Below are 20,099 nucleotides of genomic sequence, written 5' to 3'. Positions count from 1 at the left end.
GTTTTCATCTATATTTTTATTCGCTGTCTACTTACCACCACAAATGGATGCTTGCAGTAAGGACACCTATACAGGGCTTATAGTGGCTGGGGACTTTAATACAGGGAAACTGACATCCGTTTTACCTAATTTCTACCAGCTTGTCACCTGTGCAACAACAGGGAAAAACCTCTAGATCACCTTAACTACACAAAGAGATGCATACAAAGCTCTCCCTCACCCTCCATTTGGCAAATCTGACTAACTCTATCCTCATGATTCCTGCTTACAAGCAAAAACTTAAACAGGAAGTACCAGTGATGCGCTCAATTTGGAAGTCATCCGAGGAAGCGGATGCTAAGCTACAGGACTGTTTTGCTAGCACAGACTGGAATATGTTCTGGGATTCATCCGATAGCATTGAGGAGTTTACCACATCAGTCACCGGCTTCATTAATAAGTGCATCGACGACTTCGTCCCCACAGTGACCGTATGTACATATCCCAACCAGGAGCCATGGATTACAGGCAACATCTGCACTGAGCTAAAAAATTGAGCTGTCGCTTTCAAGGATTGGGACACTAACCTGGATGCTTATAAGAAATCGCACTACGTCCTCCGACGAACCATCAAACAAGCAAAGCGTCAATACAGGACTAAGATCAAAACCTACTACACTGGATCTGATGCTCGTAGCATGTGACAGGGCTTGCAAACTATCACGGATTACAAAGGGAAACCCAGCCATGAGTGCCCAGTGACACGAGTCCACCAGACAAGCTAAATGGCTTCTATGCTTGCTTCGAGGCAAGCAACACTGAACTATACGTGAGATGCTGTTCCGGACGACTGTGTGATCACGCTCAGGGTGGGAAATTAACTTTTTGGTCCAAAACCAAAAATATTTTTTCACCATAATTACACCAAAAACATACAAAATAAACAGATGTATTACTAGTAGTAATTAAAGGGGTGTGTTGCTTCTACAATTGAACATCAAGGATCAACAAAATGCCTACCCTGCCACAAAAGGCAGACCGAGCCCGCCCCATTCCCATCGACAGGGCTGTAGTCGAGCAGGTTGAAAGCTTGGTATCCACATCACCAACAAACTATCATGGTCCAAATACACCACAACAGTCGTGAAGAGGGCCAAGCTTCCTGCCATCCAGGACCTCTATACCAAGCGGTGTCAGAGGAAGGCCCAGACTGTGCTCTCTGCTACCATGGCAAGCGGTACCAATGCACCAAGTCTGGAATCAACAGGACCTTGAACAGCTTCTACCCCCAAGCCATAAGACTTCTAAACAAGACTGCTATTTAGCTAGTCAAATGGTTACCCAGACTACCTGCGTTGACCCTTTTTTGCACTAACTCTCTTGCACTGATTCTATGCACACACACTGGACTGTACCCACACACACACACACACACACACACACACACACACACACACACACACACACACACACACACACACACACACTTTCACATACGCTGCTGCTACTGTCTCTATCCTGTTGCCTAGTCACTTCACACCTACCTATATGTACAGTACATAGCTAGCTATCTCAATTACCTCATACCCCTGTATATAGACATGTTATTTTCTAGCCATGTTTTTTTAAGTTAGTTATTCACGGTGTATTAATTCCTTGTCACTTTCAATTTATATATATATAATTTCCTATAAATAGATTATTTGAAATACAAAAGAGACCTGGGTTCAACTGCATGGGAATATTAAAATATTTGTATTTGAAAATACAGTTGTCTGTTTATTTAACTTTTTTTTAAAATATTTCCACATTTCTTTGAAAGAAATTCAAATGCCCGAAATAGTATTTGAACCCAGGTCTGGTGTGCGGTGCGTGTGCAGTGTCTTTTTTAGCGTGTGTGAATATGTTTGCCCACCACTTTAACCTTGATGTAGTCTGGGAATAGTGATTATTATGTTCAACACAACAAGAGCTACCTCTGGATCTTCTATTGGGCTCTGAAAGTTTGCTGTGAGGTGGGAGCTCATGGTGAACACTGTGAGCTGCACAGTAGTTACTGTTTAGGTGTTCTACTCTAGGTGGGCTGCAGGGACGTGGAGACCGAGAAGAGGCTGAGGAAGGGCCTGAAACGCACCAAGGTGCTGCTGGCTGACGCCCAGATCATGCTGGACCACCTGAAGAACAACGCCCTCAGTAAGAGAGAGACCGCCCAGCTCAAAAACCAGGTACACCACCCTACATTACACTACATGGCCCATCTTATTGTCGTCATGTCAACCCCGTACTGTAGTGACATTCTGACAGCTTTACTACTACAAATAATCCTGTCAAAATGTATTGCGCTTGCTCTCCTGATCAAGGACACGGTGTTGAGTTTTCTGATTTCTGAAGATCTTGATTTAGCTTTTCACCCTGACCTTGTAATCCTCTCTTCCTCCTCCTTCTATATCTCCCTTCACAGCTGGAGGAGTCAGAGTTCACGTGTGCGGTGGCGGTGAAGTCTCGTAAGGGCATGGAGATAGAGATTGAGGACCTGCACATCCAGATGGAGGAAGTGGTCAAAGTCAAGATGTCGGTGAGTGAGAGATCCTTCCGTTGCCAAGCTCTCTTTGAGAGGACTCCCAACCATTATAGCTGCCTAATGCCTACTGTGAACTGCACACAGGGTATGGAGTAAGTCCACATCAGTGTGCTGTATTTCCATTTCATTTTAAAGGAAAATACCACTCAAAATCTATCTTTTGGTGTTTGTTTCTTTAGTCCACTGTTGGATACACTATGAGTCTCCCTCATACAGCCCTCTGTGTGTCTCAGCCAAGTATTTATTGTGTAGAGACAGAGTGGAGGTTCAAATATGTAATCTCTGCAACACTACAATACCAAATTACCATGTGTAATTACAGCATTTTACCACATTTTGACGACACAACACAACCAAACCACAGTGTTAGAAACAGCAGGAGAACCTGTTGCATTTTGTACTCCCGCTTTTACACACAGACTATTTTAATATTGTGTAAAAACACTGGCATGAATATGTTCACATCTCCCCGCCATCATGGAACATTGAAATGCTAAGTCTTTTTTTTTTCTGAAAATGTTGCATTTCTCGGTTTTGTGCTAATGAATGAATTAACTTTGTTTTATATTTTTTTGTCTTTAATGCGTTCCATAATCGTCTCACCAGGAGAGTGCTCTCTGTGATTTAGAGGAAATGACGGTCCTCTGGGGAGGGCAGAGTCATGGCGGCTGTGTAGTCTGAACTGCTGATTGGTGTGTTCATGGCTATGAAAGGTCTTCTAAATGTGTCTAGTCTGGGAAGGCATACTGAGAGGCTGAGTGTGTAGTGGACAGTAATATTTATGTGTATGATATACAGTATTATATATACATCACATGTGACTTGTAATGAGACTAGGCAATTAGCCTATTAAAATGTTTATCTGACGCCATAAAGATCATTTAAAATATACAAGCGAGGTTTAGGCAATGAGTTGACGTTGACTAGCAAGAATTGGTCTGAGAATTGTCTATCAAAGACAGATATTTAATTAACATTGTACAGTGAATGGATTCACATACAAGGCATACAGTTACAAAGCATTAACAAGCACTACAAAGTATACTTTTAGGCATATAGATCCGGAAGTTAACTTAGAAGACAAAACATGAACAAAGAAATGCCTACTAAGCCAGAGGCCTAGAAGCCTAAGAAATGAGAATTGATCATACAACCTTCCTACATGGACTGGATACAGGATAAGAGAGAGAACAAAGGCATTTAATTCCATTTATAACATCTGAAGGTGTAACCTTTCAACCCAAAACGAACCACCATTGACCAATCAAACGATACCAAGTTTACAGTAACCTAAACACTCCCAGGCCCGATCTCCACAGGGTGTCACGGCATATAAAGGCTTGTGTGAGGGATGAGACCAATGTAAATAAGACAGAATTCCTGAGAAGACAATACAAATGATTTGCATAATGGAGTAATTCAGAGTTCACCCTGTCCAGATATAAGTTATCACAAAGATCATACATCCATATAGATAGCGTCAGAGTTATCCTCAGGGAACACATTTCAGATACATACCATACATTCTATCACAATAGTAAGTCCTCTGGATACTGTAATAGAGATACATTTTGGCCCCCTCAGAGGGATAAGGGCTGACTAGTCCTTGGGCGTTGTCCTTTGTTTTCCAGGTGACAGAGAGCACAAAAATTAGAGCCAAGGCTACAGGTGTCTTTCCCTCCAGAAAAAATTGGATGATCTGCCTTAGGACACTAGTGCCAAGCTAATACATGGTGCATTGGCCACACAGGTCTGTATGAAGGCCTAAATGACCCAATCAGGTCTGATTTATAGTAAATCACACTAATCCACCCCCTGGGTCAGGCCACAGGTTGATATCCATTAGATAGCCATTCCACACTGCTTGGGTCTAGGACTGGCCTGCTGATAACCATTCCACACTGCTTGGGTCTAGGACTGGCCTGCTGATAACCATTCCACACTGCTTGGGTCTAGCACTGGCCAGCTGATAACCATTCCACACTGCTTGGGTCTAGCACTGGCCTGCTGATAACCATTCCACACTGCTTGGGTCTAGCACTGGCCAGCTGATAACCATTCCACACTGCTTGGGTCTAGCACTGGCCAGCTGATAACCATTCCACACTGCTTGGGTCTAGGACTGGCCTGCTGATAACCATTCCACACTGCTTGGGTCTAGGACTGGCCTGCTGATAACCATTCCACACTGCTTGGGTCTAGGACTGGCCTGCTGATAACCATTCCACACTGCTTGGGTCTAGGACTGGCCAGCTGATAACCATTCCACACTGCTTGGGTCTAGGACTGGCCAGCTGATAACCATTCCACACTGCTTGGGTCTAGGACTGGCCTGCTGATAACCATTCCACACTGCTTGGGTCTAGGACTGGCCTGCTGATAACCATTCCACACTGCTTGGGTCTAGGACTGGCCAGCTGATAACCATTCCACACTGCTTGGGTCTAGCACTGGCCAGCTGATAACCATTCCACACTGCTTGGGTCTAGCACTGGCCTGCTGATAACCATTCCACACTGCTTGGGTCTAGCACTGGCCTGCTGATAACCATTCCACACTGCTTGGGTCTAGCACTGGCCTGCTGATAACCATTCCACACTGCTTGGGTCTAGCACTGGCCAGCTGATAACCATTCCACACTGCTTGGGTCTAGCACTGGCCAGCTGATAACCATTCCACACTGCTTGGGTCTAGGACTGGCCTGCTGATAACCATTCCACACTGCTTGGGTCTAGCCGGCTGATAACCATCCCACACTGCTTGGGTCTAGGACTGGCCAGCTGATGACCATTCAATACTGCTTGGGTCTGGCACTGGCCAACTGATGGCCATGCAATACTGCTTGGGTCTGAGACTGGCCTGCTGATGGCCATTCAATACTGCTTGGGTCTAGGGCTGGCCAGCTGATGACCATTCAATACTGCTTGGGTCTGGCACTGGCCAACTGATGGCCATGCAATACTGCTTGGGTCTGAGACTGGCCTGCTGATGGCCATTCAATACTGCTTGGGTCTAGGGCTGACCAGCTGATGGCCATGCAATACTGCTTGGGTCTGGCACTGGCCTGCTGATGGCCATTGATTACTGTCACTGGCTCTGGTTGAAAAACAGCTTGCAATTAGGTGGTCAATTTTGCCTGTCTCTCTCTCTCTCTCAGCTTGAGGAGCAGGTGTCACGTCTGCAGAGGGAGAAGAATGACCTGCAGTCTCGTATGGAGGAGGACCAGGAGGACATGAACGAGCTGATGAAGATACACAAGGCTTCCGTCTCCCAGGTAACCCTGCTCCCAACACCCACACAGCCTATTTTCTATAGACCTGCCCTGTAACTATGGTACATACATCCCTCTCAGCTACACAGCCTCAGTTCTATAGACCTGTCCTCTAACTATAGTACATACAGTGCATTCGGAAGGTATTCAGACCCCTTTCCTACATTTTTTTTTACGTTACAGCCTTATTATAAAATGTATTAAATAAAAAAAATCCCCACCAATCTACATAAAATATGCCATAATGACAAAGTGAAAAATCTATTTAAAAAAAAAAACAAAAAAAAAAACGGATACCTTATTTACATCAGTGTTGAGAGCCTTTGCTATGCGACTCGAAATTGAGCTCAGGTGCATCCTGTTTCCATTGGTCATACTTGAGATGTTTCTACAACTTGATTGGAGTCCACCTGTGGTAAATTCAATTGATTGGATATGATTTGGAAAGGCACACACCTGTCTATATAAGGTCCCACAGTTGACAGTTGATGTGATTTTCATTAATGTGATAACTGTTATTTATCTTATCAACTAACTATGTTTAATTGTTACTCGATTAAATTAATACTGTAACAATTAACTCATTAGGAATATTGGGCACCACGGAAGAAGTTGTTTAACGAGTTACCATCTCCCGAATTAAACTCTAAAGATATATAAATATGTTATCGATAACAGTCACTTATTAATCATTACCTCATATCAGTCTCATTCTGAACGTCGCAGACTTCTTGAATCCGCAAGAACCCCAGCCTTTTCTGATTATTCAGTACTACACAAATTGATTTAATTATTTATTTACTAACTAACTAAATAATAACACAGAATACACATGCACACTTACATGAGAAAACGGTCCCTAGTGGACTGACAAGACATGAGAGGGAGGGGTAGATAAAGAGTGATATAAAGGGACATTTATCATACATTTGGGAACTACGCTCACAGTAACCATATACCTTGCACCCAAACTACTGCCCGTTTGGTAATGTAATGTATTTACGTGTGGATGTCTTTGTCTGTCGTCTCTCTGAAACCAATCGATCCTTCTATGGGAATTGTCTTGATGCGTGTAAGGCTCTGGTTGTCCACCAGAGGTCACAATGTCCTTAGTTGTTCTGGCTTGGCGTGGATGTTTCTTCAGATGCACCAATGATTGTCTGAGATGGGATCTTCTCCTTCCTTTCTCGGGTAGATAGTCAAGTTCTAGATCCCTTGACATTTAGGGGTCCCGAGGGACGCAGCGGTCTAAGGCACTGCATCTCAGTGCTAGATGTGTCACTACAGACAAAAAGGTTCGAATCCAGGCTGTATCACAACCGGCCGTGTTTAGGAGTCCCATAGGGCGTCACACAATTGGCTCAGCGTCATCCAAGTTTGGCCAGTGTAGGCCATCATTGTAAATACGAATTTGTTCTTAACTGCCTTTCCTAGTTAAATAAAAAAATATATAAAAATAACATGCACAGCTGCAGACTGTCAAATGTTCTGGTCTAGTCTTTATCTTCACCTCGTGTTCAGAGTTTCCAACCATTTCAACTTGTAGCCACGGCTTCACGTCTGCTGGTCTAGTCTTTGGTTTATTATTCAGGGTTCAGCTCCCGACCACTTTACACGCCAGTAGCAACCCGGCAATGTACTGGTCTGGTAGTTTCAACCATTCGTAAAGTTCAGCTGACGCTGTCTGTCTGCTGGTCTGAGTATGTTCATCCTTAGCAAGTCCTTTTAAGCACTCTGGTAGGAAAGGCAGTTCCATCACACTGACACGCTTTTCTGACCTCATTAGGGGCATGGCTTAGTTAATGTGCAATGGACATGAAAAATCATTATCTCATTAGAAAACCTAAATCACATTCCTATCTTAACAAAAATAGGTTCATTGTTCTTCATATTGTTATAACATCATATTGGATGGAAACTTGAAAGCTACAGTAGAATGTGTTTCCATCCTAAGTTGGTTCATACAGTTTTTAATAAAATCACAAAATAAAAAATATGACATGATTATTTTTATTTTATTTTTTAGGTCCCCACTGACCATTCCTAACATTCCTATTGTAGAAATATTGTTCCAAGGGCCTCCCGAGTGGCGCAGTGATCTAAGGCACTGCATCGCAGTGCTAGCTGTGCCACTAGAGATTCTGGATTCGAGTCCAGGCTCTGCCGCAGCCGGCCGCGACCGGGAGACCCATGGGGAGGCGCACAATTTGGCCCAGTATCGTCCGGGTTAGGGGGTTTGGCCGGCAGGGATGTCCTTGTCCCGTCGCGCACTAGCGTCTCCTGTGGCGGGCCAGGTGCAGTGCACGCTGACACGGTCGCCAGGTGTACGGTGTTTCCTTCGACACATTGGTGCGGCTGGCTTCCGGGTTAAGTGGGCATTGTGTCAAGAAGCGGTGCGGCTTCATTGGTCTGGGCTAGTATTCCCCCCTTTGTCTCGGGACCCCCCCACCAGCGGTTGATGTCCAAGTCACAAACGAAAAGGTTGGCTGTCAGCCATTTGCCACGCAGATCTGAGGCATTGGATCCTCGACCAGGAGAGTCATGACACAGTGCATGGCAGATGGGAGAACCTTGCAGAAGGACAACTGTCTCTGCAGCCCTCCACCAATCAGGCCTTTATGGTAGAGTGGCCAGACAGAAGCCACTCCTCAGTAAAAGGCACATGACAGCCCCTTTGAGTTTGCCAAAAGGCACCTAATGGACTCTCAGACCATGAGAAACAAGATTCTCTGGTCTGATGAAACCAAGATTGAACTCTTTGGCCTGATTGCCAAGCGTCATGTCTGGTGGAAACATGGCAAATCCCTACGGTGAAGCATGGTGGTGGCAGCATCATGCTGTTGGGATGTTTTTCAGCGGCTGGGACTGGGAGACTAGTCAGGATCGAGGGAAAGATCAACGGAGTAAAATACAGAGAGATCATTGATGCTCCAGAGTTGTCAGGACCTCAGACTGGGGCAACGGTTCACCTTCCTACAGGACAACAACCTTAAGCACACAGCCAAGACAATGCAGGAGTGGCTTCGGGACAAGTCTCTGAATGTCCTTGAGTGGCCCAGCCAGAGCCCGGACTTGAACCCGATCGAATATCTTTGGAGAGACCTGAAAATAGCTGTGCAGAGACGCTCACCTTCCAACCTGACAGAACTTGAGAGGATCTGCAGAGAAGAATGGGAGAAACTCCCCAAATACAGGTGTGCCAATCTTGTAGTGTCATACCCAAGAAGACTCGAGGCTGTAATCGCTGCCAAAGGTGCTTCAACAATGTACTCAGTAAAGGGTCTGAATACTTATGTAAATGTAATATTTCAGTTTTTATTTTGAGTAATTTGCAAACATTTCTAAAAAGCTGTTTTTGCTTTGTCATTATGGTGTATTGTGTGTAGAGGAGGGTGGGGACAACTATTTAATCAATTTTAGAATAAGGTTGTATCGTAACAAAATGTGGAAAAAGTCAAGGTCTGAATACTTTCCGAATGCACTGTGCATCCCGCTCACATCTCTCTCTCATGAACACTGCACAGGATGACTAAGCCACCGACCTACCTTTATGAGTGGGCCATGTCACGTCTCATAGGAATCACAAGTGACAGCTGATGTGACAATACCTCCATATTCAGCAGGAGTTTATAATCATTTCTCATCATTTACTTTCTCTCTATGCCTTTAGTGTGACACGACGTGGGTGCCAGGATCTGTGCACTTTAAAAAGCTGCTAATGTATTTACCTATGTGTAGGCGGAACTGCATTGAGACGTTAGAGATAAATGCCACTAAATAGCATTGAGAGATGCAATCTGTTCCACAGGAGATTATATGAATTAGAATAAGATTGTTACAATATCTTATTTTGAATAGTTTACTATTGGCTATTAACCCACCTAAGAAGAAATACCTACGTTCAATGTTACCATTCCACATAAGAAACTACTGTAACTGTCTCTTGTGTGTTTGTGATGTGTCAGTCTGCCAGAGACCTGGCCCAGATCAGTGACATCCAGGTCCAGCTAGAGGAAGCCATGAAGGAGAAGCAGGAGATCCAGGACAAGGTACACATTACAACACAAACTTCCATGGCTGCCCGCCAGGGGAACCCCGATCCCACTGAAAGTCCCCCACCTATCCCCCTCCACCCATCCCTGTCACACCTATCTACAAATCAAATATTACACAATTCACAGCAGGTATAAACAGTGCATAGAAATGCTTACTTTCAGGCTCCCTCAACAGTGCGGAAGTATGTCAATAATCAAAATCTCAAATAAGTAGGAGAAAGTAGTAAGATAAATAAAGGTTATATGTACACAATAGGATATTCAGTATAAATGATCAATGTGTGACGTCAACTATGACTGTATTTGCAAATAAAGTGGATAATGTCTTGGTCAGCAGTGGAATAAATATGCTAGTATATACAGTATATCACAAAAGTCAGTACACCCCTCACATTTTTGTAAATATTTGAGTATATCTTTTCATGTGACAACACTGAAGAAATGACACTTTGCTACAATGTAAAGTAGTGAGTGTACAGCTTGTATAACAGTGTAAATTTGCTGTCCCCTCAAAATAACTCAACACACAGCCATTAATGTCTAAACCGCTGGCAACAAAAGTGAGTACACCCCTAAGTAAAAATGTCCAAATTGGGCCCAAAGTGTCAATATTTTGTGTGGCCACCATCATTTTCCAGCACTTCCTTAACCCTCTTGGGCATGGAGTTCACCAGAGCTTCACAGGTTGCCACTGGAGTCCTCTTCCACTCCTCCATGACGACATCACGGAGCTGGTGGATGTTAGAGACCTTGCACTCCTCCACCTTCCGTTTGAGGATGCCCCACAGATGCTCAATAGGGTTTAGGTCTGGAGACATGCTTGGCCAGTCCATCACCTTTACCCTCAGCTTCTTTAGCAAGACAGTGGTCGTCTTGGAGGTGTGTTTGGGGTCGTTATCATGTTGGAATACTGCCCTGCGGCCCAGTCTCTGAAGGGAGGGGATCATGCTCTGCTTCAGTATGTCACAGTACATGTTGGCATTCATGGTTCCCTCAATGAACTGTAGCTCCCCAGTGCCGGCAGCACTCATGCAGCCCCAGACCATGACACTCCCACCACGCTTGACTGTAGGCAAGACACACTTGTCTTTGTACTCCTCACCTGGTTGCCGCCACACACGCTTGACACCATCTGAACCAAATAAGTTTATCTTGGTCTCATCAGACCACAGGACATGGTTCCAGTAATCCATGTCCTTAGTCTGCTTGTCTTCAGCAAACTGTTTGCGGGCTTTCTTGTGCATCATCTTTAGAAGAGGCTTCCTTCTGGGACGACAGCCATGCAGACCAATTAGATGCAGTGTACGGCGTATGGTCTGAGCACTGACAGGCTGACCCCCCACCCCTTCAACCTCTGCAGCAATGCTGGCAGCACTCATACGTCTATTTCCCAAAGACAACCTCTGGATATGACGCTGAGCACGTGCACTCAACTTCTTTGGTCGACCATGGCGAGGCCTGTTCTGAGTGGAACCTGTCCAGTTAAACCGCTGTATGGTCTTGGCAACCGTGCTGCAGCTCAGTTTTAGGGTCTTGGCCATCTTCTTATAGCCCAGGCCATCTTTATGTAGAGCAACAATGATTTTTTTCAGATCCTCAGGGAGTTCTTTGCCATGAGGTGCCATGTTGAACTTCCAGTGACCAGTCAGTATGAGGGAGTGTGAGAGCGATGACACCAAATTTAACACACCTGCTCCCCATTCACACCTGAGACCTTGTAACACTAACGAGTCACATGACACCGGGGAGGGAAAATGGCTAATTGGGCCCAATTTGGACATTTTCACTTAGGGGTGTACTCACTTTTGTTGCCAGCGGTTTAGACATTAATGGCTGTGTGTTGAGTTATTTTGAGGGGACAGCAAATTTACACTGTTATACAAGCTGTACACTCACTACTTTACATTGTAGCAAAGTGTCATTTCTTCAGTGTTGTCACATGAAAAGATATACTCAAATATATACAAAAATGTGAGGGGTGTACTCACTTTTGTGATATACTGTAAATGGAACAGCAGCGTTGACTGTGAGTGTGTGTAAGGTTTGGATGTGTGGATAGTCAATGCAAATAGTCTCTAAGGTGCAGGTAGACAGCTAGGGTTAGCTGTTCACCAGTCTGATGGCCTGGTGGTAGCAGCTGTCTTGGAGCCTGTTGGTCCGAGACACGATGCGCCGAAACCATTTGCCAGATGTTAACAGGGTCTACAGACTGTGGCTCGGGTGACTGGAGTCCTGCACATTCATCAGCCGCTCAGAGGACAACATGTCCTCGGCACAGTCATACATGATGTCCTACACCGACACTATTACCTTGACCTTTACCTGGAGAGGCTCAGAGCTCTGTCTGTGCTTAGTGCCTGATCCTACAGCTAATACTGCTGGCTGCAAGGGGGTTTTAAGAGCTGCCACCAAAGGCGGCAATAGATAGCCATCTAAATCCTGTAGCCCTGTAGTGATTAACAGATCAACTATGATAGGAACATTGTGTTCTTTAATCACATGAAAGGCCAGCTCCAAATCCTACTATCAGATGCAAAGCTCCTCATTAGTAGCCGTGGTGCATGTTGGGTACTTTTATTTAGTGTATCTCCTCTTATCAGTTATGAGAAAAGTCTTAAGACGGAACAAGTTTACAAAGCATTGATCTTCTTCCCCTCCGTGGTGGGATCTGTGATCGTTATTCAGGCCTGGTTCTCCAACTCTCCTTCTGACCATTACAGGCTACTGGGGTTATGTTATCCTCGGCTTATTGGCTATTAACATTAGATATGCCTAGCATGAAGGGCAACAATAATGCTGGCTAGATTCCCAAAAAGCAGGGGGGGGATGATATTCACAATGCAGATGAAGGGAAGAGGTGAAATGTTCTTATTTTTGCAATCAAGCATCTGTTGTAAAAGTATGGAGGCTTAGTATTGATTAGAGAAGAGAGAGGTTGGTTGTGTAGGGCAGAGTGAAGGTGTTCAGTGCCGTGTCAATAGTACTCTTCTGTGTGTGTGGTCCCCTCTAGTTGCAGTCCCTGCATAGCCAGCTGGAGTTCCAGGAGCAGTCCATGGTGGAGAAGTCTCTGGTCAGCAGGCAGGAGGCCAAGATCCGCGAGCTGGAGACCAAGTTGGAGTACGAGAAGACCCAGATCAAACGCCTGGAGGTGAGACGAGGGGAGAGGGAGGTAGAGGTAGAGAGAGCGGAAGGGAAAGGGAGGGAGCGAGGTAGCAAGGTGGTGGGACAAGGAGGGAGGGAGAGTGTTGTGTGTGTGAGAGAAAGGGGCTTGTATGTGGGAGGTAGAGGGCAAGCTGTGAGGCCACATTTGGTTCATTGAACAAGTGCTGTGAGGGGAAATACATTTTACAACAGCCATACTATCTTTCTCTGGCCACCTGTGATTTCTGCACACCTGAGCTCAATTGAAATTATCAGTGGCCTCAATTTGACCCTTCTCCAAGTACATTAACCACAAACTTCAAAGTGAAATGTGCTCAGGCACCTATGCTGGATGTCTCAGCTGTGTGTTCAACGAGGTTCCAGAAAGTTCTGACCCGGTTCCGTCTCCTCGTCCCCAGAGCCTGACGAGCCGTCTTAAGGAGAACCTGGAGAAGATGACAGAGGAGAGAGACCACCGCGGGAATGGAGAGAACAGGGAGAAGGAGCAGAACAAACGTGTGCAGAGACAGATGAGGGACATCAAAGAGGAGATGGCTGAGCTGTCCAAGAAGGAAGCTGAGGCCAGCCGCAAGAAGCACGAGCTGGTAAGGAAGAGCGCACAGTCCACATTTGTGTGGTGGAACAAGAGTTTTGGGGTGACGGTCACTAGTTCTTTGTCATCCTGACCCAATAGGACATGGACATAGAGAGTCTGGAGGCAGCCAATCAGAGCCTGCAGTTGGACCTCAAGCTGGCATTCAAGAGGATCGGAGACCTGCAGGCCGCCATTGAAGACGAGATGGTCGACAGTGACGGAGAAGATGACCTCATAAACAAGTAGGTCCCTCCCTCTCTCCGGAAGTACAGTTTCTCTTTGTAATAAAATTGTCAGAAACACCTGTTCATTATTTTGACCAGATTTTGTAGTTTCTCTTTACCCCACATTCTTCTTCTTTCTTTTTTCTCTTTTCTCTCTTTCCTCTCTTCCCTCTCTCTTCTCCCCTTTTCTCCTCTAATCCGCTCCCCTGTGCTAATTGTTTTTCCTCTTGTTTAGCTCTCTTTATGGGCAGATTCAGGGTTACACTACCTCTGAGCCCCACTGAAGTAAACATGACAGTGATACATGGCCTCTGAGTGGGAGTTTAGACTCCCTCTTCCCTTTTCAAACAATGGGGTCAGATCGAGAATGAGTCAGTTGGTATTATGAATCACTGCCCAAAACCGTGCAGTATGGATGAGGTTCATCAGATTTTTTGCAGCAGTTATTTTGAGGCTTATTGTCCTTTTTTAGAGCACAATGTAGCTCTATCTACCCTGAGGCACACTACATCCCCGGGTTGTTCTTTTTCACAATCTGTTGGCTGTATTTCTCATTTTCTGTTTCTTACTTTTTTCTTTTTTTTCTTTCCTCCCACTCATTGCCCAGTTTATAAGGCATGGTGACAAAGTATCAGAAACGAAAGAACAAAATGTGAGAATGGACAATGCATCCTTTCTTTTTCTCAGTATTGTTTGATTTCCAGGTTTTAAAATCACTGTCACAGAGAATGGTGCTGTATTATGGAGACATTTCACTCCTGCTGTTTATGATGACATTTTGAGCAGAAGGAACTTAGTTAAAATGACTAAGGTTAACATCTCTAATTAACTTACTGTTTGAGGGATACTCACTGCTGTGGGAAATTAAAAACAAATAGAATACCTGAAGATGTTTCATCACATTCCCATGAAATATTATTAACCACTGTTTACACAACAACCATGGACCTCTGCCCTGCATCCTGTGTTATGTGACACGCCATTCTACATGCATGCGTTTGATACTTTCAATAACCAACCTATTTCATTGCGTTTAAGAGCGTTGTTACTTTTCTCTACAGTACAACCTATTGATAACATAAGGACAATTCCACACGAGGCGGGAGCGGAAAATATTTTTGCTATCTCAGATTGCAGTGGTGTAAAGTACTTAAGTAAAAATACTTTAAAGTACTACTTAAGTAGTTTTTTTGGGTATCTGTACTTTACTATTTATATTTTTTACAACTTTTACTTAACTACATTCCTAAAGAAAATATTGTACTTTTTACTCCATACATTTTCCCTGACGCCCAAAAGTACATTTTGAATGCTTAGCTGAACAGGAAAATGGTCCAATTCAAGCACTTATCAAGACAGCATCCCTAGTCATCCCTACTGCCTCTGATCTGGCAGACTCATTAAACACACATGCTTTGTTTGTAAATTATGTCTAAATGTTGGAGTGTGCCCCTGGCTATTCGTAAATGTAAAAAAAACAAAAAAATGGTGCTGTCTGGTTTGCTTAATAGAAGGAATTTGAAATGATTTATACTTTTACTTTTGATACCTAAGTACATTTTAGTGATTACATTTACTTTTGATACTAAAGTAAGTTTAAAATCAAATACTTTTAGACTTTTACTCAAGTACTATATTACTGGGTGACTTTCACTTTTACTTGAGTCATTTTCTATTAATGTATCTTTACTTTTACTCAAGTATGACAATTGGGTACTTGTTCCACTACTGCCAGATTGTTCTGGCAATTCTCAGATCGGAACTTCATTGAGAAAAAGTTTGTTAAACATGCTTTTTACGTTTTTTTTGTAAAATCATGATGAAATTGGTCATTTCAGGCCCTTTTTAGACCTATATATGCCTCCTAATGTTGTCATACTCCATATTTGAGTAAACACTAAGGAGTATGTGTCAAATTTCCAGAGTTGGCTCTCTGGTACGTTTAATGATGTGATCCATTTCTTACATATAAATTGATACTGATGGGACGATTGATAATGGAGCTCCAATGCTCTTTTCAAATAAACATTATCACGTGATCAATGACGTCTTGAAGCTCAGTTTGATTTGTGTGGTTTTTCAAACCGTGTGTTGAAAAATGCAAAATTCCACAGATTTTGCCGCGGTTCCAGTGTCTTCGATTCCAAGTTGCTTTCAAACACCGACCTCTACTGGACACTGTACTACCAATGTAGTAAGGGTTTTTATATGTCGCATCACTTGAACGGTAGCCCTAACAGGTAGTTGGGTTCCCGGGGACCAGAACCATTCACAGGGAATGGGGTCGAATCCCTGCGAAGGCATATTATTTAGAAAATCGTTTTATTTGACGCCACACTTTCTGCACATTTTTCAAACAATTAGTTGTATTTAGTAAAGTATAAGCTTTGGTCTTAAGCATCCTAAATGATACCATATATTCACAGTTTTTGACAGTAAATAAAATAGATTCACAGCAACAACAAAAAAAGGGAAGCGTGATGGAAGCTGTGAACCTACACTGGTAACTGATTGTGGGCTACTAAGACTCATGACTAACATGCTGACTAGACCAGGCACGCTCGTGCGTTCCAAATCGCGTGCATGTTGATTTTGTACATCCACACCAGATGCAGTCTGGAAAAGTTGAAATATCAAAACTAACTCTGAACCAACTATATTCATTTGGGGACATGTCCATGAGTGTTTGTGTTTTGACGTTTAGCTAGCTAGCTTGCTGTTGCTACTGAACTGAGGTCCACACTCCAGTCCAGTTGGTGGTGGTAAAGCACCTTAAAGTTGGTTGCCAACCGCCATATATAGTCCTCAGATGGAGGAGAGATTACTAGCTCTAACTGGGTTTCCCCTTTTAATCTGTGTATTAATTGTCAGAGTAGATAAAACACAATTGTGACTCAAAATGAGTTAAATTCTAAAAAGATCCAGAAACAAAAAGGTGCCCGCTAGAGTCGGCATGTAACCACTGAACCAAGGAGAAAACTTCTGACCATCAAACACTGCTTTTATTGATGACCAGCAGATGTCACTAATGTGCATTGTGTTACAGTTCCTTACTCTGAGCTTTTATGTTAGAGCACACTATAGGGAGCATAGTGACAAGATGTCTGGATCATGTTCATAGATCATAGTCTTATGGGAGGCATGTATAGGTCTAAAAAGGGCCTAAAATGGCCACTTTCATCATGATTTTCTCCAATGGTTTGTGCTAATGTAAACATCTTTTCAAACATCCTTCCTCCAAATGAAGTTTCTTTGTGAGAATTGCCCGAACAATCTGAGATACCAAAAATATTGTCAGCTGGCGTGGAATCGCCCTATAGTCTTTGTAGGTTCGCTCTCTGTAGAATCTGGTTGAGCTGCTTGTTTAATATTGTAATGACCCGGCTGGGTCATAAAGGGAAAAGAGACGGACTCTAGGTGTGCAGGTCAGAACACAGGTTTATTCCTAAACTGGGCTATTGTTCAGGCCACAGCCCACGCCGCTAAATGCCGAACGTACACAATTATACCATGTCGAGTTAAGGGTCACTCTCATAGGAACAGATCAAGGCCCCGAACAGAAGAGAGAGATGAGACAGTAATCCCTATTTATGCATTTCCAAACCCCGCGGGATTACCCATCATACCCCCCCAACCTTTCCATCTGTCCTGACATATTTAACCCCTGCTAGTAGCCATGAGAACCATAACACACCCACAAACACAGAACACAATACCGGGTCGTTACAATATGTTCTAGCTTACTCACTTTAGACTTCGACATAAGTCTTTCTGGTTAAGTATTAATTCTAAAGACCCATAATTTAAGTTAACATTCCAGTTGTAGCTCGTCATATTTTGATAAAAAAATGCAAATGTACTTCACAATTTTGGATGAAAGTGTGTGATTTGTAGTTGGTGTCACCAGTTAATTTTCTCAGCATTCATTATTTGTATCAGTATTAACCTCTAATTGCTTGTTCCAATAGAGAACACTTCCCTGCCCTATGATTCAATTCCTCTTATTGTTATTAATTAATTTGCCAGCAGACAGACAAGGCAGCTCATGTGAATCAGCACAGTGCACTGTCTTTGTATGTTAGCATCAAGACTATGGGTTCCTCACTTAGATGCTTTTGAGAAAAGAAAGTGAATCCCCATGGTTACTTAGCAAATTTGTCCCCACCTTTGATCTGTATGTAAAAGCAGTGCGATAAACAATAATGGAAGAATTGATTTGTCAGTGAATTGTGAAGGGAACGTTCAGACGGATTAGTGCTCCCATTTGATTTTTATTTGTAGTAATTGCACCAGGAAAAAGGTGAAAATGGTAGGATAGATTTATTTTTTTGTGTGTGAGTGAAAGGGATAAAGAATAATTAATAGGTCTGAAATGTTTGAACATCTTTTTCCACCTTTTCTGACAAGCACCGTAAACATTAAAAGAGGAAAGGATGTCATCTTTCCAGTGCACTATTCTATTTCAGGCATTTCTTTGTCAAATGTATCACGTCATGGTCGTAGGAAGATCACACACAACCAATCCTTGAAGAGTGTACAGTACCGTATGTGAGTCTGAATGTGTACACAGTACTCAAATGACATGGATTTAGTGGATATGTCTCTGCTATGAGCAGTAAACACAGTGTGTGACCATGATGTCGCGGACTTCAGGGAACAGTGGAGGGAGCACGCCCCTATCCACATCGACTGGACCGCAGTGGAGAAGGTGGAACGTTTCAAGTTCCTCGGCGTACTCATCACTGACGATCTGAAATGGTCCACCCACCCAGACAGTGTGTTGAAGAAGGCGCAACTACTGAAGGCGCAACAGCACCTCTTCAACCTCAGGAGGCTGAAGAAATTTGTCTTGGCCCCTAAAACCCTCACAAACTTTTACAGATGCACAATTGAGAGCATTCTGTCGGGCTGTATCACCGCCTGGTATGGCGACTGCACCACCCGCAACCGAGGGTGGTGAGGTCTGCACAACGCATCACCGGGGGCAAACTACCTGCCCTCCAGGACACCTACAGCACCCGATGTCACAGGATGGCCAATAAGATCATCAAGGACATCAACCACCCGAGCCAAGGCCTGTTCACCCCGCTATCATCCAGAAGGCGAGGTCAGTACAGGTGCATCAAATCTGGGACTGAGAGACTGGAAAACAGCTTTTATCTTAAGGCCGTCAGACTGTTAAATAGCCATCACTAGCCGGCTTCCACCCGGTTACGCAACCCTGCACCTTAGAGGCTGCTGCCCTATATACATAGACTTGGAATCACTGGCCACTTTAATAATGGAACACTAGTTTCTTTAATAATGTTTACATACTGTTTACTCATCTCATATGTATATACTGTATTCTATTCTACTGTATTTTAATCAATGCCACTCTGACATTGCTCAATCTAATATTTATATATTTCTTAATTCCATTCCTTTACTTTTAGATTTGTGTGTATTGTTGTGAATCATTTTTAGATACTACTGCACTGTTAGATACTACTGCACTGTTGGAGCTAGGAACACAAGCATTTCGCTACACCTGCAATAACATCTGCTAAATATGTGTATGTGACCAATAACATTTGATTTGATATGAGATGCTGGGACCAAGACGATCTATGTGCAGAATACTGTAGACAGGAATAATCCATAGGAGCTGTATGATGGTATATAAGTACAGTACCAGTCAAAAGTTTGGACACGTACTCGGTCAAGGGTTTTTCTTTATTTTTACTATTTTATACATTGTAGAATAATAGTGAAGACATCAATACTATGAAATAACACATTTGGAATCCTATAGTAAACAAAGAAGTGTTTTTATATTTGAGATTCTTTAAAGTAACCACCCTTTGCCTTGATGACAGCTTTGCACACTCTTAGCATTCTCTCAACCAAATGCTTTTCCAACAGTCTTGAAGGATTTCCCCCATATGCTGAGCACTTGTTGGCTGCTTTTCCATCACTCTGCAGTCCAACTCATCCCAAACCATCTCAATTGGGTTGAGGTCGGGTGATTGTGGAGGTCAGGTCATCTGATGCAGCACTCCGTCACACTCCTTTGTCAAATAGCCCTTACAAAGCCTGGAGGTGTGTCTTGGGTCATTGTCCTGTTGAAAAACAAATGATAGTCCCAGTAAGCGCAAACCAGATGGGATGGTGTATCGCTACAGAATGGTGTGGTAGCCATGCTGGTTAAGTGTGCCTTGAATTCTAAATTAATCACCAACAGTGTCACCAGCAAAGCACCATCACACCACCT

General features: G+C 43.6%; 1 protein-coding gene across 1 annotated transcript in view; it reads left to right on the top strand.

Moving 5' to 3' along the window:
* LOC120043605 (unconventional myosin-XVIIIa-like) overlaps nt 1-20,099 on the top strand; it is a 94,913-nt gene that overhangs the window by 70,919 nt on the left and 3,895 nt on the right. The window contains exons 31-37 of the mRNA XM_038988170.1: nt 2,058-2,204; nt 2,441-2,554; nt 5,718-5,834; nt 9,797-9,880; nt 12,897-13,034; nt 13,447-13,632; nt 13,722-13,864. Of these exons, the coding sequence (XP_038844098.1) occupies nt 2,058-2,204; nt 2,441-2,554; nt 5,718-5,834; nt 9,797-9,880; nt 12,897-13,034; nt 13,447-13,632; nt 13,722-13,864 (929 nt within the window). The remainder of the gene's footprint in view (nt 1-2,057; nt 2,205-2,440; nt 2,555-5,717; nt 5,835-9,796; nt 9,881-12,896; nt 13,035-13,446; nt 13,633-13,721; nt 13,865-20,099) is intronic.

This window comes from Salvelinus namaycush, chromosome 3, assembly GCF_016432855.1.
Source record: "Salvelinus namaycush isolate Seneca chromosome 3, SaNama_1.0, whole genome shotgun sequence".
Classification (NCBI taxonomy): domain Eukaryota; kingdom Metazoa; phylum Chordata; class Actinopteri; order Salmoniformes; family Salmonidae; genus Salvelinus; species Salvelinus namaycush.
This window is presented reverse-complemented; position numbering and strand designations above follow the sequence as displayed.